Source organism: Sapajus apella, unplaced genomic scaffold (genome assembly GCF_009761245.1).
Source record: "Sapajus apella isolate SASKATOON/1434 unplaced genomic scaffold, GSC_monkey_1.0 scaffold168, whole genome shotgun sequence".
In the NCBI taxonomy this organism is placed as follows: domain Eukaryota; kingdom Metazoa; phylum Chordata; class Mammalia; order Primates; family Cebidae; genus Sapajus; species Sapajus apella.
In genome coordinates, this window is record NW_022437108.1 from 1,807,373 (window position 1) to 1,832,627 (window position 25,255).

The following is a 25,255-nucleotide window of genomic DNA, read 5'->3' on the forward strand; positions in this document are numbered from 1 at the left end:
GAGAAACACCCTAAAGCAACGGTTCAAACTTTGTTCAGTACCAGGAAATTTCTATTTGAGAAAAACCCTATGACTGTAATTAATTTTGGAAAAATTTTTTTCCAAGAACTACAGCTTAGAAAACACCAGGGGGGGCCAGGCGCGGTGGCTCAAGCCTGTAATCCCAGCACTTTGGGAGGCCGAGGTGGGTGGATCATGAGGTCAAGAGATCGAGACCATCCTGGTCAACATGGTGAAAACCCGTCTCTACTGAAAATACAAAACATTAGCTGGGCATGGTGGTGCGTGCCTGTAATCCCAGCTACTCAAGAGGCTGAGGCAGGAGAATTGCCTGAACCCAGGAGGCGGAGGTTGCGGTGAGCCGAGATCGCGCCATTGCACTCCAGCCTGGGTAACATGAGTGAAACTCCGTCTCAAAAAAAAAGAAAACACCAGAGGGATTATATAAAAATATTTTTTTTTTGCAAATACAGTAAATATGAAAAAAAGATGCAAAATTCAGTTTATGTAAATATCAGAGAATTCATAGTACAGATATCTAAGATACTGACACTTCAGAAATTACACAAAGTCAGAGTGCTGAGTACAGAAAATTATCCAAAATGAAAGTTGGTAGATTAATAGAAGTGAAAAAATTTTTTGCAGTGGTGTATTTACATTCAAAGTACACTTTTATTTCAAAGAAATTACAGGTTTTTTGAAAAGTGAATAATGATGTAATTCAACTCTCAAATTCGTGTTTTCATTTCTATTCACATGTGAAAGAATGGGATCAACTGTTGCTGTATCAAAGATATGAGAGTTTTTCTTTTTAGGTGGGCATTATTACCTTTTCTCTGGAAGAGTAAGAACATTAAAATGAAAGACACATAATGAAATCTAAGTGGAGAGGCTCTTCTGGTTAACTGATATTGAGTGATGCATGAGGTAGGTGTTCAGAGTAATATTCTGCATTAATAGTGAAAAAAATTCTTAATTTTTAGAAATTAATATATCATTTTACTAATTTTACTTTTCTGTAGTAAAATGCAGTACATTTCAGAATTTTAGAATATGTATGAACTTTGATTTTTAAACATATTTTAACTTTAAGACTATTGTGCATTCAATGAATTATGCCACAAACATTCACCTATCCCACCTTAATGGTATAGGTAAAAGGTGATGATAGCAATATACTATTTGGTTACATAGTGGACTAACATCTTTAGTAATCTTTTTTGCCAGTGGCTTTAAACTGCAAATAAGTTAAGGAATATTATTCTCATAGGTTTTACATTTTTTATTTTTTTGTTTAAATTTATTCTTATTTTTCATGAGTACATAGTATGTTCTTACATTTATGCCATATATGGCATGTTTTGATATAGGCAATATGCAATAATTACATCAGAGTAAATGCAATATCCATTACTAGCATTTATCCTTTGTATTTTGAACTATTCAATTCTATACTTTTAGTCATTTTTAAATGTATAACTAAATTGTTGCTGCCTACAGGGTTATCTTTAGGGTCATAATAAAAATTATTAAAGTGTAAATAAAATACATTTCTGAGTCCTGAATACTTAAAAAAAAAAAAAAAAGAAACCTTGCCCTTAAGTGATCCACTTGCCTCAACCTCCCAAAGTGCTGGGATTACAGGTGTGAGCCACCATGCCTGGCTAGAATCACTTTTTTTAGAATAGTTTGAGAATTAGTTTTAATTCTTTTTTAAGGATTTATTACAATTCAATGATGAAGTCATCTGGTCCTAGATTTTTCTCTGTTAGGAGACTGTTTTATTACTGCTTTAATTTTATTACCTGTGTTTGATCTGTTCAGGCTTTCTATTTCTTCTTGGTTCCATCTTGGTAGCTTGTATATATCCAGGAACTCATCTATTTTCTTTAGGTTTTCAAATTTATTGGCATATAGTTGTTCATGATCCTTTGTACTTCTGTGGTATCTGTTGTAATGTCTCATTTTTCAATTGATTTTATTTATTTTGGTTTTCTTTTTTCTTAGTTTAGCCAAACAACCAATTTTCATTTCATTGGTCTTCTGTGTTTTTTCTTTCAATTTTATTTATTTCTGCTCTGATCTTTATTTATTCTACTAATTTTGAGGGTTTTTTTCTGTTTTTTTGTTTGTTTGTTTGTTTGTTTTTTTGTTTGTTTTTTTTTTTTTTTAGTTCCTTGAGATACATCATTAAATCTATTTGAAATCTTTCTAGCTTTTTTGTGTAGGCATATATTAGTGTAAACTTGCCCCTTAATACTGCTTTTGCTGTGTCCCATAGGTTTCAGTATGTTGTGTTTCTATTTTCATTTATCTCAAGAAATTTTTTAATTTCCTTATTTTCTTTCTTAATCCATTGGCCGTTCAGCAGTGTGGTGTTTAATTTCCTGTATTTGTATAGTTTTGAATGTTTTTCTTATTATTGATTTGAAGTTTGATCCATTGTGGTAAGATAAGATATTTGATATTTCAATTTTTTAAAAAAATGAAGACTTGTTTTATGTCCTAATATATGGTCAGTTTTGGAGAATGTTCCATGTACTGATAAAAAAAAAATCAGTTGTTGGCTGGAACACTGAAAATTATGTCCTTTTAGTCTATGGTGCAGTTTAAATCCAGTGTGTTTTTGTTGATTTTCTGGCTAGATGATCTGTCCGATGCTGAGAGTGGGTATTGAAGTCCCCAATTATTATTGTCTTGAAGTCGTCTCTCCCTTTAAATCTAATAATATTGCTTTATATATATATGGGTGCTCTGGTGCTGGGTGCGTTTACGTATTAATGACTGTTACATTCACTTGCTGAATGGATCCATTGATGCTTATATAATGTCTCTTTTTCTCTTTGTACAGCTTTTGGCTTGAAGTCTGTTTTGTCTAATTTAGATATTCCTGCTTGTTTTTGGTTTTTGTTTGTGGAAAGTTTTTTTCCATCCCTTCACTTTGAGTCTATGTGAGTCTTTATGTGTAAGGTGAGTTTCTTATAGGCAGTATATAGTTGGTTCTTGTTTTTATTTTTTAACCCTTCGGCCAATCTATATCTTTTAAATGGGGTACTTAATCCATTGGCATGCAAGGTTATTATTGATGAGGACCTCCTTCCTTTTTTATGTTTGTTTTCTGGTTATTTGGTGTATCCTTTGTTTTTTTCTCTCTTATTTATTTTTGTAGTTGGTTGGTTTTCTATAATGAAATGGTTTGAATCCTTTTTCTTTCTCCTTTGTATATCAGTTCTACCAGTGAGTTTAATAGTTTCATGTTTTTATAATGGTGGTAATTGTCTTTTCCCTTCCATATGTAAGATTCCCTTGAGCATTTCTTACATAGCCAGTCTAGTGGTGATGAATTACCTTAGTTTTTGGCTGAAAGCAAAGATTTTATTTCTCCTTTATTCCTGAAGGATATCTTTGCTGGGTATAATACTCTTTGCTGACCTTTTTTTTTTTTTTCATTACTTTGATTATATCCTATTTTATCCTGGCCTGTAAGGTTTTTGCTGAGAAATCCACTCAAACTGGGAATTCCCTTATATGTAACTTAGTTCTTTTCTCTTGCAGTTTTAGAATTCTTTCTTGTCTTTGACTTTTGATAATTTGACTATAATGTGCATTGAAGAAGACTTGTTTAGGTTGAATCTATATGGGATTATTTGAACTTTCTGGATTTGGATATCTGTCTCTCCCAAGACTTGTGAAGTCTTCAGCTATTATTTCTTTAAATATGTTTTCTGCATATTTAATGAAATGCTAGTTTTTTTACCCTTCTTTTCTTCTTCTGGAATGCCGATAATGCAAATATTTGTTCACTTAAAGATGTCCCATACATCTTGGAGACCTCTTTGTGTGTGTGTGTGGGGGGGTCTTGCCTGTGTTACTTCAAAAGACCTGTCTTCTCATTCAGAAATTCTTCTGGCTGGTCTGTTGTGTTTACTGATGCTCTCAATTGTATTTCTTATTTTTTTTAATTTTTGAGACAGAGTCTTACTCTGTCACCCAGGCTAGAGTGCAATGGTATGATCTCAGCTTACTGCAATCACCACCTCCCAGATTCAAGCAATTTTCCTGCCTCTGCCTTCCAAGTAGCTGGGATTACAGACACCCACCACCATGCCCAGCTAATTTTTGTATTTTTTAGTGCAGACAGGGTTTCACTGCTTTGGCCAGGCTGGTCTTGAACCTTTGACCTCAAGTAATCTACTCGCCTCAGGCTCCTAAAAGTCCTGGGATTACAGGAGTAAGCCATTGTGCCTGGCCTCAATTGTATTTTTTATTTCATAATTGAATCCTTCAGCTTTAGGATTTCTGTTTGGTTCTTTTTCATAATATCTATGTCTTTATTGAATTTCTCATCTAAATAGTGAATTTTAAAAATTTCATTGTGTTGTCTATCCATATTCTCTTATATCTCAATGAGTTTCCTTAAAATTGCTATTTTGAATTCTTTTTCTGATATTTTATATATTTCCTTATGATTGGAATCTTACTGGAGAATTATTGTGTTTTTCTGAAGGTGTCATGTTTGCCTGCTTTTTCATGTTTGTGTCCCTATGTTAATTTCTATGCATTTGGTGGAGCAATTTCCCCCTCCAATCTTCTGAAGTAGACTTCAATACAGATGGGTCTTGGGGTGTCAGTTTGGTAGGGTGCATTGGTTTTGGGTCTAGATGAACATGGAGTATATAGTCTCCATGTAGTTTCTTCAACTGTAGTCTGCACTAGTAACATTTATGACTGTCTCAGGAATCTGAGATGAGAGAGTTTGGCAGTGGCTTTGCTGGGAGTGAAGCTTTTTCTCATGTCAAGGGTACAAGTGTGACACAGTGAGTCAGCCAAATTGAAGTCTTGCTGTGGTTGGGGCCTTGGTGTTGTTACCCTGGCTGGTGGCACAGGCACCTGGTTACTCAGCCAGTCTGGGGTTATACCTGCCAGGGATGGCTCACAAGGCTATTTCTTAGACCTGAGACATGGGCGCACAGCTGCTCAGCTGGCCTGAGGGCATGTCGGTCAGGGGTATCCGCCGGGCTGTTTCTTCTGCCTGGGAGGCAGATGCATGGCTTCTAAGCTGTCCTGGGTATGTGTCTGTTCAAGTTTGCCCCTGGGATTGTTTCTCTATTCTAGGAAATGGCTACATGGCTTCTTGGCTGGCCTGGGTGCATGTCTGGTAGAGGTGGCCAGGACTTGGGGACACAGCCACTCAGTCTGGGAGTGTGTCTGCCAGGGGCAGTCCCCAGGGCTGTTCCTCAGGCCTAGGATGTGGACATACAGCTACGCAGTGAGCCTGGGGTCATGCTAGCCAGGGGAAGCCTGCAGGGCTGTTTCTCAGGTCCAAGACTTACATATTGGCAGCTTGGAGGCCTGGGGACATGTGTGCTAGGAGTAGCCCATGAGGCTGTTTCTCAGGCTCTGATTGCAGGCATGGGGCCTTTGGGCAGGCAGAGGTGTCTCAGCAGAAGGGGTGGGTGCTGCAGGGCTATTTCTCAGGTCCTAGGTTTGTAGCTGCTCTATGTGTTTGGAGAACAGCCCAAGGGATTGCTTTTCAGCTGCTTAGTAGCCCAGGGTCCTTTCTTGCTTAGCTTAGGAGAGGGTGTGCAGCAGTTTAGCTGGCTCAGCAGTGGGTTTACCCTGGGCAGGACTATTCCTCCAGCTGGAAGTACAGGCAGTGGCAATTGGTGTTCCTGCTGTGTACGACCAGATTTGCAACCCATCCTGGACCCAGGCTCTGCACAGCTGGGGTTATGGCATCAGCCATCTGGGTGGGCTGGGTGGAATGAAGATGAAACCCCAGTCTGGAGAGGTGCAGTGGCTACTGGTCCCACAGAAGGGCACATTCCAAAGGTGGCTCTAATTTTAAGATGGCACTGTGCTGCAGCAGCATGGCTCACAGGATAGGTGGGTGTTAGGGAGTGCACACCTTGTGCTCCCGTTCTGGAGCAGTATAGTTGTGTAAATTCCCAGCAGCTCTCCAAACTGGACTCAGGGCATGAGAGGACTGTGGGATTCACCATAGCAAGGACTGTGGGCATTGCAGGGGCAAGAGGAGCTGATGAGATTCTTCTGCTTACATTTCCCTGAAAGGGAAAATCTTTCCAGTCTCCAAACCAATCTGATCCAGGCATGGTAGACAGTGCCACAGGGGCTAGGTGTCTCTCCATTGCTTCTCGTCACTATACGCACCTCCCCACTCCCCTACTGCACTCCAGCATTCTCTGGTCAACACTCCAGTAAAATCTGAGCTCTTTATTCATTATATTGGTCCTTTCTTGTGTGTGTGGTGGGGGGGTAGTATGGGTGCCAGGTATCTCTAGTGAGCACTTGCTGACATCCCCTCATTGTGGTTTTAATATACATTTCTGCAATAGCTATTCCTTTACTTGTTTAATTTTAGCAACATTTGAAAGTTGTTCTTGATTTTTTTCTTATCCTGCTCAGTTATACTGTGAGTGTACCTCCTAAGTATGTCTTTAATTATCTCTGTCTTTGTCCTAATTCCTATGCTTTATTTCTTCACTATTATTAAAATAGCCTCCAAACTGCTTTCTCTGATACCATTTTCTCAGCAGATTCCAATTTGTTTTCCACACTGCTGTCAGAACGAATTTTCTAAAATGTTGATGTAATCGTGTCACTCCTTTGCTTAAAAGCCTTCAGAGCTTCCCATTGCCTTTAAGATGAAGTCTACAATCTGGATCCAGCATGTTTTATACTATCTATTCTTGCCATTCATTTCCCCACCATCCCACCCTCCTACAAACATACACACTATACACACACACACACACACACACACACACGCACACACACACACACTCTGCACATTTCCTGGCTTGTGATCTACCTGCAGTTATTTGAATACATTAGACCTTCTTTTACACCTTTGGACATGCTGTTACCTCTGTCTGAAATGTTCATTCATCTCCCTTTATAAACTCTTATTCATGCTACCTCTTGGAATCTTTTTCTGATTCTCCATAACAGTTAAACGTTTTGTATATATATATGTATGTGTGTGTGTGTGTGTGTGTGTGTGTGTGTGTGTGTGTGTGTAAATATAGTGACATACATATGTGTCTGTGAGGATATTGGGTTTAATCATGTGAAACCGTCATTTTTATAAGTCAAAATATGCTTTATATTAATTAGCCTAAAACATTTTTGTACTTGTTTATGTATCTGGCATTCCTCATCCGGCAAAAGACTGTCATTTTTTTTAAAGGCTAGTAGGCCACTTAGTACACATTTATTGATAGGCGGATGAAAAGATAGTTTTTAAAGATCAAGGCCGTCATTTAGAGTAGGGGTCCCCAACACCCAGGCCGCAGACCAGTACCAGACCATGGCCTATTAGAAACCAGGCCACGCAGCAGGAGGCGAGCACCGGGCAAGCGAGCATTACTGCCTGTGCTCCACCTCCTGTCAGATCAGCGGTGGTGTGTTAGATTCTCATAAAGCGTGGACCCTGTTATGAACTGCACATGTGAGGAATCTAGATTGCATGCTCTTTATAGGCATCTAATACCTGATGACCTAAAGTTGCACAAAAGTGCCGGTCCCTGGTGCTGAAAAGGTTGGGACCACTGATTTAGAGTGAAAAGTTAGCTTGAAAATCTATAGATTTTCTACCTTAGAATCATATGGCCCTAAAGGTTCCTTATTTGCATGGTGCAAAGTATAATACAAAATCATCACAATATGTCTCTCTTTTTTTTTTTTTTTTTTGAGACAGTCTCACTTTGTCGTCCAGGCTGTAGTGCAGTGGCGCAATCTCTGCTCACTACAACCTCTGCTTCCGGGTTCAAGTGATTCTCCTGCCTCAGCCTCCCGAGTAACTGGGACTACAGGCATGCGCCGCCACGCCCAGCTAATTTTTGAATTTTTAGTGGAGACAGGGTTTCACCATATTGGCCAGGCTGGTCTCAAACTCCTGACCTTGTGATCTGCCCACCTCGACCCCCCAAAGTGCTGGGATTACAGGTATGAGCCACTGCGCCCACACTGCGCCCGGGCCACAATATGTCTCTTAATAAATACATCTCGAATGTCATGGATGAAGTCACAGATTATCTCCCACATACAATTCAGTAGTCATTTTCATATTAGTAGATAGCATCATAGCTTCAAGGTTCAAATAAAATGATAAAAGATACTGATTTTTCTCATAAAACCATCATTTTGAAATTCAAACACCATAAGCTAAAAATGGTGCATGTGTGTGTGTGTGTATACAGGCACACCTCTGAAATACGGGTTTTGGTTTCAGACTACTGCAATAAAGCAAATATCACAATAAAGTGAGTCACACAAATTTTTTGGTTTCTCAATACATATAAAACATATGTTTATATTATACTGTAGTCTAGTAGGTATGCAATAGCATGATGTCTAAAAAAAGATGTTTATACCTTAATTTAAAAATATTGTTAAGAAATGCTGACAAACGTCTGAGCCCTCAGTGAGTTGTAATTTTTTTTTAGGGAGGGTCTTGCCTCAACAATGGACCTAAAATATTTAGTAAACCATGCTGTAAACAGATGTGCTGTTATCCAGGCTTCATTGTTCTGTTTATACAGCACAGGCAGAGCAGTTTTAGCATAATAATAATTATTATTATTTTTTGAGACAGAGTCTTGCTCTGTGGCCTTGGCTGGAGTGCAGTGGCACAACCTTGGCTCACTGCAACCTCTGCTTCCTGGGTTCAAGTGATTCCCCTGGCCTCAGCCTCCAGAGCAGCTGGGACTACAGGTGTATACCACCACGCCCAGCTAATTTTTGTATTTTTAGTAGAGACGGGGTTTCACCATGTTGGCCAGGATGATCTCGATCTCTTCAACTCATGATCCACCTGCCTCAGCCTCCTAAAGTGCTGGGATTACAGGTGTGCACTACTGCACCCCACCTTGATTTAGCATAATCCTTAAAGCCCTAGGATTTTCAGAATGGTGGATGAGCGTTGGCTTCAGCTTAAATTCAAAGCTATATTAGCCCATCTAAAGAAGTCAACCTGTCCTTTGAAGCTTAGAAGCCAGACATTGACTTCTCTTTATAAAAGTCCAAGATGGTATCTTCTTCTACTAGAAGGCTGTTTTGTCTACAGTGAAAATCTGTTGTTTAGTGTAACCATCTTCATCCATGATCTTAGATAGCTTTTTCTGGATAACTTGCTGCAGCTTCTACATTAGCACCTATTGCTTTACCTTGCACTTTTATATTATGGAGATGGCTTCTTTCCTTAAACCTTGTGAACCAATCTCTGCTAGCTTCAGACTTTTCTTTTGCATCTTCTTTACCTCTCTTGACCTTCATAGGATTTATAAGAGTTAGGAACTTGCTCTGGATTAGGCTTTGGCTTACAGAAAGCTTGTCCAACCCTGGCCCATGGGCCACATGCAGCCCAGGATGCCTTTAAATGCCGTACAACACAAATTTATAAATTTCTTAAAACGTTATGAGATGTTTTTGAGATTTTTTTTCTCATCAGCTATTGTTAGTGTTCATGTATTTTATGTGTGGCCCAAGATTATTTTTCCAGTACGGCCCAGGAAGGTCAAAAGATCGGATGTCCCTGGCTTAGAGGAAGTGGCGGCTGGTTTGACCTTCTGTCCAGACCACTAAAACTTTCTCCATAACAGCAATCAGAAGTTGCATTTTGTCATTTGTGTGTTCACTGGAATAATACTTTTAATTTCCTTTAATAGTGCAAGAAACCTGTCTTAACATGCCTTCCTCACTAAGCTTAATCATTTCTAGCTTTTGATTTAAAATGAGAAACATGCAATTCTCCCTTTTACTTGAACACTTAGGGGCCATTATAGAGTTATCAATGGGGCTAATTTCAATATCCTTGTGTCTCAGGAAATAGGCCAGGGGAGATGGGGAATGGCTGGTCAATGGGGCATTCGAAATATGCAGATTTATTGATTAAGCTCTCTATCTTATGTGGTCATGGTTCATGGTGTCCTAAAACAATTACAATAGTAACACAAAGATCACTGATCACAGATCACCATAACAGCTATAACAATAATGAAAAAGTTTGAAATATTACACGGATTTCTAAAACATGACACAGAGACATGAAGTAAGCACACGCTGTTGGAAAATGGCGCCGAGAGACACAGGGTTATCACAAGCCTTTAATTTGTAAAAACCATATCTGCAAAGTGCAATAAAATGCGTAAAATGAGATATGTCTGTATAATGGTTATATTTATGTAAAAACTGCCTTTAAATGTGGGAGATAAAATGTAATAACAGATTGTTTTTAGAGAATTTGATTATGAGTTTATTTTAATATGTCCTTAAAACAACAAAACAAATATATTAGTTTGGGTTTTACATCAATCAAGTAGCAATGTCTGAATTGTCATTTTAGGAAAGATAACTGTCTAAATGTTTGACATACTTTAGGTAACTATATGATGAAGAACTCTACTTCATTTAAACAAAATTACAGTTTAAGTTAATATTTTAAAATTGTTTATGATTTTTAAAAGTAAACTTTCCTTAGTGTATATTTAACAACTTTGCTGTAGTATTCAGGCATTACATTGTTATCAGTATTAGTCAAGTTTAATTGCTTTATTCATTTCAAATTGAACTTGGTGTTATAAGTTCTATTATAGCTATTACCTTCTTTTAGCTGTATAAGTTCTTTAGGACATTATTTATATGAATTTTATCTGGCTTGTAAGGAAACACAAACCTCATAAAACACAAATTTTAAAAGATTTTTTAAAATTTGGCCATTTTCAATAAATTGAAAAAGTGGAAGTTATTGAAAATATTTTTCAAAAATAGTCTATAAAATATTTTTTTTAATTGTGAAACACTTATCCATTAGCTCCACATTCAAACTTTCTTTCTCCCAAACTTACACAATGTCCTGAATTATTCAGACAAGCAAAGATAAGTAAGGAGTCTAAAGAATGTGGTTTGTTTTTTACCTTTAAAACTTGGACAGTGATTTGGAAGTGCAGCTTAGTACAACTCCTTTTCTAAATAAAATTCTGCTCCATCTGCAACTCTGAACACGTAAACTGAAGGGGCGTTTCCCTTGGCCAGTGCCTGACCTCCGTTCACACCTTGGTCTGGCGTGACCTCACCGACACTGTACACTGCAGCCATATAAATCAGATTTTTGACATGTTATAAAATGCAAGTCACAGCTCCCATTATCTGCAATATTCAAAAACTTTTGAAACACTGCATGTCCAACAAAATTTATTTTTTGTGTGAATGTAAGTTTTTATTGAGGGTAAGTCCTATTTGTTTGGAAAAAAGGAACAGTATGAGCCAGTGATTTTTAAAAATCAGATAGATTTAATGTTCTCCGTCCTGCCTGTTCTCGCTTGTGTGTGCTCTCTCTTGATCCGTTGCTCGCTTGCTCTCTCTGCCTCTCTGCTTGTCTAAGAGCAACTGGCTTTGAGAGAGACCTTGATATTACAACTGTGTTAGCAGATTGAGATTTCTGTTAGTCTTTCTGTTTAGGTCAGGAGTAATTGTTCTTCACAGAACAGAATTGAAAGCTTATAATCATACTGTAAGTATAAATGCTTCACCTCTTCAAATATATGTTTTAATTCCTTTGTTTCTGTTATAACAGGAAACTTCATATATAATTATGTCTTATTAGCTACACTGCTTTGCCAGATGCCAGATATTTTGTGTGTGTGTGTGTGTGTGTGTGTGTGTGGTTAATATTTTCTTTCTTTTTTTTTTTTTTTAATTTATTTTAAGTTCTGGAATACATGTGCAGGACATGCAGGTTTGTTACATAGGTAAATGCATATAATGGTGGTTTGCTGCCCCTATCAGCCGTGGACATTTTTTAAAAGAAAGGTTTGCACAGATAGGTAAACGTAATGTGCAATCTATGGTAAACTTAAAAGTGGTTTTGTAAAAGTTTTAAAGGTTCTATAGAAGTGCAAAAACTTGAAATGCAATTAAAGATTTTTCTATGGTACATTTTGGCCATTTTCAATAAATTGAAAAAGTGGAAGTTATTGATTCTGCTTAAGAGTCAGATTGTAAATAAGCTTTGTGAAAAAGCAAAAAGTCAGTTCAGTTCATTCAGTTTTATTTACTGTCTCATATCTTTCATGTAAAATTCCATATAGCACTCTACTACATTAATAATGTTTACTAAAAATAAGCCTTATTAGACTTTTTTGCAGAGAGATGTTTAAGATTAAATTATATTATTTAGGCAATGATTTATATTAAGTACACTTATATTATTTAATATAGATCTTTTAATTTTACTTGTTTATATTTTTTGATATGTACTGTAGTAGGTATCTAAAAATGCTGTAACTAAAATTTGTCCCTACTATATATCTTTTCAACATTTAAAAATATTGCTATTAGAATATTTGACATTTTATAATGCCCTTAAAAGAAGACAATTTTCCCTGAATTTTTTAGGTGCTGTTTTTTAACCCTAATCTCTTGACCAAGAATGAAACTATTTAAAAATTAAGATGCCAACAGGTAATTTCTTATATATTTATATATTTTTTCAATGTGTCAACAGCAATAGAACAACAACCAAAAATGTGTATTAACACAAGGCTGTATTATTCTCTTCCAACATCATTGGAAGAGATGTGAATATGAAATATTTCAAATATGAAATATTTGGTTTTTAGAGACCTTCCTTTATGACATAAAACTCTTTTATTTAGGTTTATATATTTTATTGGTTTTACTACCTGATGAATTCTAGCTTATTCTATACCTGAAGTCAACTCAAATAATAAGGAAATAGAAGTCAGAATAAAAGTAGGTTCAGAAACAGTGATTCAGGTTAGTTTTCTTTGCTGATAAAATAAACACCAGATGTTGAGATATGTCTGATTATAATGTGATTAAAACAAGGACATTAATTTTAGTGCAATAAAGTTACATTCCACCCTCAGTGGAAAATCATATATGATGACTCCCATGATGCTGATGTAATCTAATGTAATGTAGTGTAAATATTATTTTTTAGCCAAATTATTCTGGAAAATTTTTATAACCTTGTTGAAAGTTGTTTCTTTAGAGAGAAGCATGGCATTATGTAAAAAAGAAAAAAATCTAAAAATTCATTTTGGTTGATTTTACTTTCTATTTTACCAGTTCTCTGTAGTTCTGATTTCCTCTTTACATTTTTATACTCTTATAATGTGATGCTGAAACACGATTTTCTCAATTCTAAAGTAGAACAAAAGTTTTAAAATTTGAAATTCTGATTGTGGAGATATCTGACTCATAGCCATTATATCTTAGCAAGTATTGATATTTTAGTGGCACATAAATGCTAGATGATTTTTTAAATTAATATACTAGTTTTAATGCCAAATTGGAGTCCCAATGGAGTAATGCCATTTTCTTCCTCCCGTTAGATGATTCTGGGTCATTTCCTAGACAGAAACAATCAGAAACTAACAATGTACAATTGTAACGCAATATAATTTCCCCTTTAAAGCTGAAAGATAAAATATTCAGCAATTTTCTCTTCTAATCATAAATTACTAGTATAATGACTCAATGAATCCTTCTGTTATTCTGTCTAATTTTTTCGATACAATGTAGCCAGGGATTTTTTATAAAAGGTCTTAGGGGTGTGAGGCTGCAAGGAAGGAGAAGTACCAAGGGAGAAAGAGAAGGCAGAGAGATAAAGATAAAGGAAGGGTCAAAGATAAAGACGTTGGGGCTGAAGAAAGAGGAAGGAGAGAGAATAAGAGAGAAGTGGAGGTTTATTTTCTTAATATTCTGAAAGATTCGGCTGTATATCAAGCTATGACTTATGTTTTTAGTTTTTCTTTGTAACTTTAGGTATATCTTTATATTTAGTAGCTGTTACCTAAAATCTTATAAGATTATTTTTGGTTTCTGACATTTAGATTGTCATATAGGAACATTTAAAGTTAATTTTGGAAACAAAAAGTTAATTATCAAAATCCTTTACCAGCCATAGTTTCAGATATTAATGTATTTGAGACCTAATAGGAAAAATAAGAATCTAAATTCTCGACAGGGGAACTCTAGGTAATACTGCCATATCTCTGTAGCAAGTGAGAAATGCCCTCTTTGTTCTAAGATCCTAATCACTTCCTTTTAGTCTAACTAATAAATATATTCCTTATTTCTGTTATATAGTGTCTAAATCCATTATAGCTAATGGCCATATTTTTAGAACATAATTTTTTTCTCAAAGACTTAGAAGTCCCAGAAGTCTGTCAAATAAGGAATAGGATTAAGTCTTTCATTATGAGAAAAAAATTCTTCATTCTGATTTTCAGAATTGCTGCTTCAGTTTAAGATAGTGATTTCTATTCCTGGTTGCATTAGGAAAACTTTAATTTGCTTTTCTCTGTTTTTTATATATATATATATGTGCTTTAGATCACGAAGAGCCCTGTGGTCCCAGTCACAAGTCATTTTGCCTGAATGGGGGGATTTGTTATGTGATACCTACTATTCCCAGCCCATTTTGTAGGTGAGTGAAATGGACTTGGGGGAGATGTTAACTTGATTTTTTATTATCTACTAACTTCTTTCAGAAGTGGTAAAGAGTAAACAAAAAATGTAAGATGAAAAACTGTGAGACATATTCTTCATATTTAGGTAAAATTATCCTTTTAAAACAAAACAAAATAGCACATAAAAATCTCACTAGTCAAGGTGTTTGTTTTGAAAATTGGTAACAGTAGTTTCTGGCCTAGATATATTTTTTTAAAAAATAATTTCTTTTACTGAACTCTGATTTTAGCAATTTAAGGAAGGCAGCCTATGCTTAATATTGGCAAAACAGCTAGGGAATTCACTAATCCAAAAAATCCAATATGAGATACTTTATTTTGAGTTTATAAAACATAAACACATGATAACTGAGTTGGTACCAAAACTTACACTTTATATATTAAAAGCAAAAGAAGAGTTAAGTTTTTCTAATGGTGCTAGCCAATAAAAACGAAGGGTGTCTTAGCCACTATTGTTTTAAAATAATATAACTCACTGTGGGTGTATAGGGACCAACAAAAAACTTCAAAATAGTACTTCTGTAGCCAGCTTCCTATGAGTTTGGTTGAACAGGATTTAAGTGTATATAATAAGCCTCTTTCAGTGTATGAGTTAACATCATAGTACTGCCATATACTGTGGCACTAACACCTGATGATCTCAAGGTATTTTGTAATGCATGTGAATTACTCTTTTTCGTTCTTCAACTGAAATGAGAAGTATAGAATCTAGATCTATAGCATAGTACAGAATCTAGAATCAAGATCTGGCTGCATAAAAAGGATAGAAAAGGAAAATTCATAGGAAAAGTTAAAGTTATTGGGTTGTAGTATGGAGGAGAGGAGGCAGAGAGAAATAACCTCATAATTATCTCAGGAATTTTTTAGGGCTTTTCGTATGGGGAATAGTGCCCCCGGGTATTTTTCTTCTCTGGTGAGTATGAAAAGGGAAGGGGATGGAGGAACAAATTAACAATTACTTAACACTCATGATGTGGCTCAATAGTATCCTTTTTTGGTTTTTTGATCTATTTACTGGGATATAATTTATGTATAATAAACTGCATTCATTTAAAGTACACATAGATTAATTTTGACAAATGTTTGTAGCTGTGAAGTCACCACCACCATCACATCTAGACATAGAACATTTCCATAGATAGTCCCCTCAAATTTTGTTGCTGACTCTACTCAGCACTTCATTCTCGCAAACACCTTAGAGAAAGGAGGCAGGGAAGACCTTAGAAAATAGTTTAAAAAGAAAAAAAGGAAAGAAAATAAAAAGAGATAATGAGAAATTAGGTGACATGCCAAAAGTCATATTGCTGGGAAGAAGAAAGAAATGGCCTTTGAATAAAACTCCCAAGTTTCACTTAACTTTATAACATATTCATTCTGAATTCTTTCTAAGGTGATATGGCATATAGCATGTATAAAATAAAACAAAAATGCTTATCAGAAGAAGTACATTTAATAATTAAAAAATACTAAAATTTTGTGTCCTGATCTTGATGACGGCTACATGGGTATAAAGACTATCCTTTCTCCACTGAATTGCCTTTGCTGCTTTGTCAAAAATCAGTTGATCGTATGTGTACAGGTCTATTTCTGGACTATTCTTTTCCATTGATCTATGTTTCCTGTCTTTTCACCAATACCAGTCTTAAAAAACATAGATATATAATGAGCAATATCAGGCAGCAGGATTCGTTAACTTGGTTCTTCGGCTCAATGATCTTTGGCCTTATTTTCTAATAGGCAGTATTTAATGTTAAAAATTTGCAAGTACATTTCTGTTTTGTCTTGCATTGTATAGTTTGTTGTTCAGTTTTAGGTTTACACATTTTTTCATTATGATTTCTTCTGTAATCTATAGGGTGTTTTCCTATCCTTTATCCTTTTGTATTTATATCTGATTTAATGGCATTGTGGGCCAATACTTGGTGCATCAAGCTGTGCACTTAATATCTATCTGTATACTACGCATCTGTTATGTCTCATTGAATAAGTTGAAAGAAAGAACTAAGAATGCTGGAATTTGGAGATTCGTTAAAATGGAAAGAAACCTAGGTTGTCATCCTGCCTTTGTACCTTGGATAGGTGCGTTTTTAGTGTTTTTCAAAAGTTACCAATGATAGAGAATGCCCACACCTGTAAAAACGTATATAGTTTCTTTCTAATTTCAGAATATAAGAGTAGTAATTAGGGAGTAGTTGAAACCATGCCCTACGGGTTCATGATGGATAGAGAATGAAGCAAGGTCTCCACATTGCACAACAGCAGGAGGTTCTGCGGCTTGGCACCCTCTTTGGAATGTGAATGCTGTATTCTGGAGTTGCTAAACACCCTGGAAGGAAGTGAAGTAGGGGAGCAGGGTAGGGAACAAAAGGGCGACTGAGAGAAAAGGAAAAAAATATAGTGATTGAGGATTCAGTGACATTGAATGGCAGACACATTTTAAATCGTATTTTATAAAAATAATTGCTTTCCGGCGGGGCATCTTGGCTGACGCCTGTAATCCCAACACTTTGGGAGGTTGAGGCAGGTGGATCACAAGGTCAAGAGATTGAGACCGTCCTGGCCAACATGATGAAACCCCGTCTCTACTAAAAATACAAAAATTAGCCGCGCGTGGTGGCGTGCACCTGTAGTCCCAGCTGCTTGGAAGGCTGAGACAGGAGAATCGCTTGAACCCAGGAGGCAGAGGTTGCAGTGAGCCCAGATTGCGCCACTGCACTCCAGCACTCTAGCCTGGCGTCAGAGCAAGAGTTCGTCTCCAAAACAAACAAAAAAAATTGCTTTCCACTTATCTTAGGACCACATTTCTAATGTAGTCGTATATGCTATAATAGCAATAGCTAAGAGTGATAAACTCATTTTCCAATCCACTTCATACTGTTTTCTGCATTTCCTGTTTCTATTACTGACACTGCAACCGTCTTGTCACTGAGAAATCCCAGACTTATCTTTGACTCTGTCATTGCCCTCTTATCCAGTTGTCAAATCCTATTTCTATCTTTGCTGTATCTTTCATCACTCTACTCCTTTCTGTTCCTACTATCATTATAGTAGCTCAGAGTTTCTTAACTCCTTGTTTGGTCTATAGAAATAGTCCCTCACCAATTTTCCTGGAGCCTAATTCTCATCATTTCTCCAGTTAAAACAAAACAAAAAAACCTTCAGTGACAGCCCTCACACCTATCCATCTACCACTCATGAAATAATATCTCACTTTTTAACCTAGCTCTTTCAGCCTTCTACCATTTGGCCCTCAAACTACTTTTGTGGCCTTTTCTTCCTTGGTCTGTGTTCTAACTAGAACCATTCACTGTTTATGTCAGATATACTTTGTGTTATGCTGCCTGCCAACCCCTCCTCTTTCTCCTCCTCCTCAGTCTACACGAAAATAAAAATGACAAGGATGAAGACCTTTAGGCTGATCTACTTCCACTTAATGAATAGTAAGAGGTATATTTTCTCTTCCTTACAATTTTCTTTTCTCTTTCTTTCCTTTTTTGTTTTTTTTCTTAAGACAAGGTCTCTCTGGCTGGAGTGCAGTGGCGCAATCTCAGCTCACTGCAAACTCCACCTCCCAGGTTCAAGCGATTCTTCTGCCTCAGCCTTCTGAGTAGCTGGGATTACAGGTGTGTGCCACCATGCCCATCTAAATTTTGTGTTTTTAGTAGAGGTGAGATTTCACCATGTTGGCCAGGCTGGTCTCGAACTCCTGACTTTAGGTGATCTGCCCACCTCAGCCTCCCAAAGTGCTGGGATTATAGGCGTGAGCCACTCTGCCCAGCAACGCCCCCCAACCTTTTTTTTTTTTTTTTTTTTTTTTTTTTAAGAGACAGGGTCTTGCTCTGTTGTCCAGGTTGGAATGCAGTGGCTTGATCATAGTGGGCTCAAGTGATCCTCCTGCATCCTCAGCCTCCCAAGAAGCTGTTTGTTTGTTTGTTTGAGTTTATCAGCCTGCTATCTTTTGGCTTGCATAGTTTTAATCAGAGAAATCTGTTGATAATCTCACTAAGGATTCCTTCTATGTCAGGAGTCACCTCTCTTGCTGCTTTCAGGATTCTCTCTTTGGCTTTTAAAAGTTTGATTATAGCATGTTTCATTATGGGTCTCTGAGTTCATCTTACTTGGAATTCATTAACCTTTTTGGATATTTATATTAATGTCTTTCATCAAATTTGGGAAGTTTAAACAATTATTTCTTTAAATATTCTTTCTATCCCTTTTTTCTTTTTCTGGAACTCTCACAATAGGCATGTTGGTCCATTTGATGGCGTCCCACAGGACCCCTAGTCTCTGTTCACTTTTCTTCAATCATTTTTCTGTTACACTGACTGAAGAGCTGTCATTGCCTTATGTTCACTATTTTAACATAATGTTTGAAAATTATAAATTTTCCTCTGAGAATTAATTTAGTTGCAGCTCACAATTTTTGATGTGTCATATTTTCATTTTGTTTAATTGAAATGTTTACTAATATCCTTTGAGACTTTTCTTTGATCTGTTAATTCTATAAAAGTGTATTGCTCAATTTTCAGCATTTGTGGATTTTCCAATTATATTCTATTATTGGTTTCAAGTTTAATTCTATTATAGTCAAAGAATATACTCTTTACAATTTTGTTCCTTTGAAATTTACTGAGGCTTACTTTATGGCCCTTCATATGCTCTATTTTAGATGATGTTCCATACACATTTGAAAAGGAGCAATTGATTGGTGTAACATTCTCTAAATTTCAATTAAGTCATATTGGTAGATAATGCTGTCCAAACATTGTCTTTCCAGACTGATATTTTGCCTGATTATTCTATTACTTACTGAGATATATATGTTAACATCTTCAAGTATGATGGCAGATTGCCTGCTTCTCCTTTCTCCAATTTTGCTTGGTGTATTTTGAAGGTATGTTAATTATTACATGTACATAAGTTTAGACTTCTGATGCATTCTTGTTTAATTGACCCTTTTATCATTACACAATGTTCTGCTTTATCTTTAGTATTTCTTCTTGCTGTAACGTCTACCTCTTTGCTATTAATATAGCTTTCTACTTGTTGGTGTTTACACAGTGTATCTGTTTCTCTCCTCTGACTTTTAACCTATCTGTATCTTTATATTTAGAGTGTGTTTAATAAACATTATATATACAGGTTTTTTAAAAAATTCAATCTGACAGTCTCTATCTTTTAATTGTATGATTTAGTCAATTTAGTCCATTTGCATTTGATAAACTCACTGATGTGGCTAGGTTTAAGTCTACCATCTTGCTGCTATTTTCTCATTGTCCCATTTGTTTGTTACAGCATTTCTTCTTCCCTCTCTTTTATTGGCTAATTAAGTATTTTTAAAGTTCCCACTTTATTTTCTTCATTATCTCTTGAGTTATACCTTTCTATATTACTCTTTGACTAATTATCCTAGATATTACAATATACATTTTTAATTTATTACAGTCGACCCTCAATTAGTACTTTTCCTGAACAATGCAAGTATCTTCTAACAGTTTAAATCCATAATCGCCTTTTTCCCTTTGTACTATTGTTGTGCTGTCAGATATGTTTAGTGATTAGTTCATTTGCATTTCACACAATTTTTGAAATGGCTGGATTTAACTTTGTTCTCTTCTTGTCTTCTGTTTATTCTCTCTCTTCTTTGCTCCTTTTTTTCCTATGGGAGATTTCACTTAACCTTTCTGGACCAACCCTGCTTTGGATTGAGTGGCTAAGTCTTTGTTCTCTCTGCTCTGAAGGTTAGGCACTTTGGAGCTTTCGAGCTAAGCTTTGTAGCTGCTTGTTCCATACAGGTTCAAAATCTGAAAAAATCTGGCTGGGAGGAATATACCTGTTATGTATTTGTTGTAGGCCCCAACTACGACAAGTTTAAAATGCATAATATGTTCACATTTTTCAAAAATCAAAACCAAAAGATATGTATTTCTCTCATTTCTGTCTCTGTTAACGTTTTTCCTCTGGGCGTCCTGTAAGCCCTTATCTAAACTTCCAGTGCTTCTTTTTACAAATTCAAGGAAATACAAATGCGTGTTTTAACCTCCCGTTCTTAGTAGGATAATTCTTAATATATAATAGTCATTCAATCAGCATTTGTCAAATGAAGCAAAGAAGAAACATTGTATACTTGTGTGGTCCCATATGGTAGCCAGGAGCTATGTGTGGCTACTGAGCACTTGAAATGTGGCCAGTGTGATTGAGAACGTAATGGAGATGTGCAATAAGCATCAAATAATCCTTAAATTTTGAAGACTTAGTATGAAAGAAATAATATAAACTATCTTAATAACTTTCATATTGATTACATGTTGAAATCATATTTTTGATATATTGAAGCAAAAATATGTTACTAAAAATAATTTCACCCTTTTTTGGTTTTTCTTTTTAATGTGGATACAAAAATTTGGGTCAGGCATGGTGGCTCGCACGTTGGGAGACCAAGGCAGGAGGACTGCCTGAGGCCAGGAGTTTGAGACCAGCCTGGACAACATACTGAGACCTCATCTTTACCAAACAGAACAAAATTAAAAAAATGCCAGGTGTGGTGATGTGTGCCAATAGTCCCAGCTACGAGCCGGGCGCGGTGGCTCACGCCTGTAATCCCAGCACTTTGGGAGGCCGAGGCGGGTGGATCACAAGGTCAAGAGATCGAGACCATCCTGGTCAACATGGTGAAACCCCGTCTCTACTAAAAAACTACAAAAAAATTAGCTGGGCATGGTGGCGCGTGTCTGTAGTCCCAGCTACTGAGGAGGCTGAGGCAGGAGAATTGCCTGAACTCAGGAAGCAGAGGTTGCGGTGAGCCGAGATCGTGCCATTGCACTCCAGCCTGGGTAACAAGAGCGAAACTCCGTCTCAAAAAAAAAATAGTCCCAGCTACTCAGGAGGCCAAGGTGGTAGGATCGCTTGAGCCCAGGAGTTCAGTGCTGCAGTGAACATGATCATGTGACTATACTCCAGCCTGGGCAATAGAGTGGAAACCCTGTCTCTAAAAGAGATAAAAATAATTAAGAAAAAATTTAAAACTAGATACTTTATTTATTTTGGGTAGTGTTGCTATATATACTATTCTGTGTTTCTTTTTTCTTAAAAACATATCCTGGATATCTGCTTATTTTAATACATGGCTTCTCAATTCTTTTTTACAACTGGAAGGTACTCTGTTTGTCTGAATATACCATTGTTTATTTAACCAAGGCTCTATTGATGAATATGGTACATAAAGTGCAGCAGTATACATGGTGTGTGCCATCATGCCCAGCTAATTTTTTACCTTGCACGTAAATCTGCACATGTATGAAATTATATAATCACGTATCAGTAAAATAAAGTCCAGAAAGTGAGATTGCTGGGTTAAACATAAATGCATTTGTAACTGGAATATATGTTTCCAAATTGCTGTCCATAGAGATTATATTAGTTTGACTTCCCACCAATATATTTGGGTGCCTGATTTTCTATAACTTTGCAACAGAATTGTCAAACTTCTGGAGTTTTTCAAATATGATAGATGAGAACATAGTATCTTGGTGTTCTTTTAATTTTTATTTTCCTAGTTATGAGGAAAGCTGGGCATAGTTCAGTTGTTTAAATACTAATTCAAATCTTTTTGATAAAGTATTTGTTTACATATTGCTTTTATATCAGAAAGATTAGCCTTTTGTCTTTAATATTAATTCTAGATAATTATTTTTAGCTTATTTTTCCTTTTGCTTAGCTTATGGTGTTTAGTTTTCCATGCAGTTGTTTTTTGGTTTTACTGCAGTCATATTTATCTATTTTTTTTAAAGCTCTTCAAGTTTGAGTCATACTTTTAAAAAAGACTTTCCATCCAGGTGCGGTGGGTCATGCCTGTAATCCCAGCACTTTGGGAGGCTGAGGCAGGTGGATCATCTGGGGTCAGGAGTTCGAGGCCAGCCTGGACAACATGGTGAAACCCCGTGTCTACTAAAAATACAAAAATCAGCCGAGCATGGTGGCGAGCACCTGTAATCCCAGCTACTCAGGAGACTGAAGTGGGAGATTATCTTGAACCCAAGAGGCGGAGGTGGCAGTGAGCCAAGACCATGTCACTGCATCCCAGCCTGGGCAAGAGAGCAAGACTACCTGACTCCATCTCAAAAAAAAAAAAAAAGTCTTTCCAACTCTATTATCATAAGGAGTTTCTTCACATTTCAAGTACTTCAAAAAAAAAAAAAAAAAAAGGACATCTTTACAATTTGTTTTCTTTCTTTTTTCTTTTTTCTTTTTTTTTTTTTTTAGACAAGGTCTTGGTCTGTCACCCAGGATGGAGTGCAGTGGTGCGATCATGGCTCACTGTAGCCTTGATTCTGTGCTCAAGTGATCCTCTGGTCTCAGCCTCCTGAATAGCTGGGACTACAGATGTGTGGCACCGTGCCCAGCAAATTTTTTTTACTTTTAGTAGAGACAAAGTCTTGTTATGTTACCGAGGCTGGTCTTAACTTTTGGTCTCAAGTGATTCTTCCATCTCGGCCTCCCAAAGTGCTGGGATTATAGGCATGAGCCACTGTGCCCAGTCTCTATTTGGATGATGTATGTGGTTTAAGATATAGATCCCGATTTATCTTCTTTAATATGGTACTGTCTTAGTCTGTTTCCGCTGCTGTAACAGAATACTTGAGACTGGATAATTTAGACAGTAGAAATTTATTTCTCACAGTTCTGAAGTCTTGGACATCAAAGATCAAGACACCAGCTTTTGGTGTCTGATGAGAACCTTCTTGCTGCAAGCTCACATAGCAGAAGGGGCAAATGCTGTGTCCTCACATGGCAGAGGGCAGAAGAGCATTAAAAAAGCCTAAGCTAGTTTCCTTTAGCCTTTTTATAAGGAACTAGTCCATTCATGAGAATGAGGAAGGCCCAACTCCTTACGCCAGCACAGTGGGGATTATGTTTCAACATGAATTTTTGGAGGCGATACATAGCACCTACCCAGTCTTCCCAATATTATCATTTTATATATCATAATTCCCATTATAATGTCAGCCCTATGAGGGCAGAAATTTTTATCTATGTTTACTGCTAGAACAGCACCTGAAACATAGTAGGTACTCAATAAATATTTATTAAATGAATGAATTAATTCCCTTACTGATTTGAGATGCCAACTTTGTTATATGTGAAATTCTACATTTGTAATTTATTTATTGAGAAGGAGTCTCACCCTGTCACCCAGGCTGGAGTGCAGTGACATGATCTTGGCTCACTGCAATGTCTACCTCCTAGGTTCAAGCAATTCTCTGCCTCAGCCTCCCCAGTAGCTGGGATTACAGGTGTCTGCCATCGTGCCTGGCTAATTTTTGTATTTTTAGTAGAGACAGGGTTTCACCATCTTAGCCAGCTGGTCTTCAACTCCTGACCCTGTGATCCAACCGCCTCAGCTTCCCAAAGTGCTGGGGTTACAGGTGTGAGCCACTGTGCCTAGCCAAAATTCTATATGTATTGATTCTTACTGGAATTCTTTTTTCTTTTGTCTGTCCATTTATTAGGCCAGTAGCAATCTCTTCTAATTGTTGAATCTTTTTAGTGAGTTTAATATATGGTAAGTCTAGTTTTTGCATCCTTCCCCTTGTACCTTGGCTGTCCTTGCTTTTTAATTTTTGTATGTGAACTTTAGAATAGTTCAGAAGAACAAAAAAGAATTTAAAAAATTATATTACATTGATAAATTCCCTTTAGGAAAGTTTATTTCTTTATGATGCTGAGTCTTCTTATCCAGGATTGATATGTCTTCCCATTAGTTCAAATCCTTTTCTGTACTTCAAGAGTGTTTTTAACATTATACATGTTTGGTACGTTTCTGAATTTTTCCCCATAGATTTCATTTTTTGTTACTGGGGTAAATCAGTTTCCATACATAAATTTAATATTGTTATTTCTATGCTTAAAATCCTTCAGTGGCTCCATCTCACTCATATGAAAGCCAGTGGCCTTATAAAACCTTAATGATATGGCTCCTATTATTGTTCTCACCCCATATCCTGCTACTATCCAATTGCTCAATCTACTGCAGCCAAATTAGCATCTTTGCTATTCCCTGATGCCAGGAAAGTTCCTGACTTAAGGTGTTGCCCTGGCCTTTCTGTCCTGTGTTGAACGCTTTCTCCCCCAATATCTTCATGGCTGACTCCCTCTCATCCTTTTAGTCTTTACTATCAACCTTTCAATGATGCCTCCCAAACCACTTTTTAAAAAGCAAAACCTTTCTTCTCCTGTCCCCTCTCTTTCTTCTTCTCTTACCATCTACCGACATACTATATAATTTACTTTACATGCTGTCTCCCCAGGCTAGAATGTAAGTCCCATGGAGTTCCCAGATATTTTCTGTACATCTAGAACAGGCATAGAATAGGTTTTCAATAATTATCTGTTGAGTGGATGAATGCCCCACTACTTTGTTGACTTCTTTTATAGTTTGTAATAATTTTTCTGTTAATTCTCATAGGTTTCTCATTATGTAGGATACAGTTTGATAAAGCAGAGTAATCTGAAACCCAGGTCAAGCTTTATATCTTTTATCAAGCTTTTCTGGGTAGAATTAGCCGTTCAGCCCTGTGGCAGAGGCTGTTCATGTCCGATAACTATATGGTCCACTGCATTTGCCAGCCTCACTTACAGTAGGACTGGGTCTATGTGATGAGATTCTGCACAGTAGCTTATGGGGAAAAGGATGCAAGCCTGTCATAAGTCTGGCCCTGAAAAACCAACTCCTGAAA

The 25,255-nt window shown here is 36.7% G+C and overlaps 1 protein-coding gene across 6 annotated transcripts in view; it reads left to right on the forward strand.

Moving 5' to 3' along the window:
* The window catches only part of NRG4 (neuregulin 4), a 95,693-nt gene that overhangs the window by 22,701 nt on the left and 47,737 nt on the right, over window positions 1–25,255 (forward strand). For 2 of the 6 annotated variants that reach the window (XR_004265215.1, XM_032267314.1), the window contains exons 3-4: window positions 12,418–12,483; window positions 14,383–14,476. Coding sequence is in view for 3 of the 6 variants with exons in the window: in XM_032267314.1 (XP_032123205.1) it covers window positions 12,474–12,483; window positions 14,383–14,476 (104 nt within the window). In the remaining 3 variants the exon portion in view is untranslated. Of the gene's footprint in view, window positions 1–11,105; window positions 11,249–12,417; window positions 12,484–14,382; window positions 14,477–25,255 lie in introns of those variants that run through there. The other 4 variants (XM_032267317.1, XR_004265216.1, XR_004265217.1 and 1 more) reach the window with 4 other exon arrangements.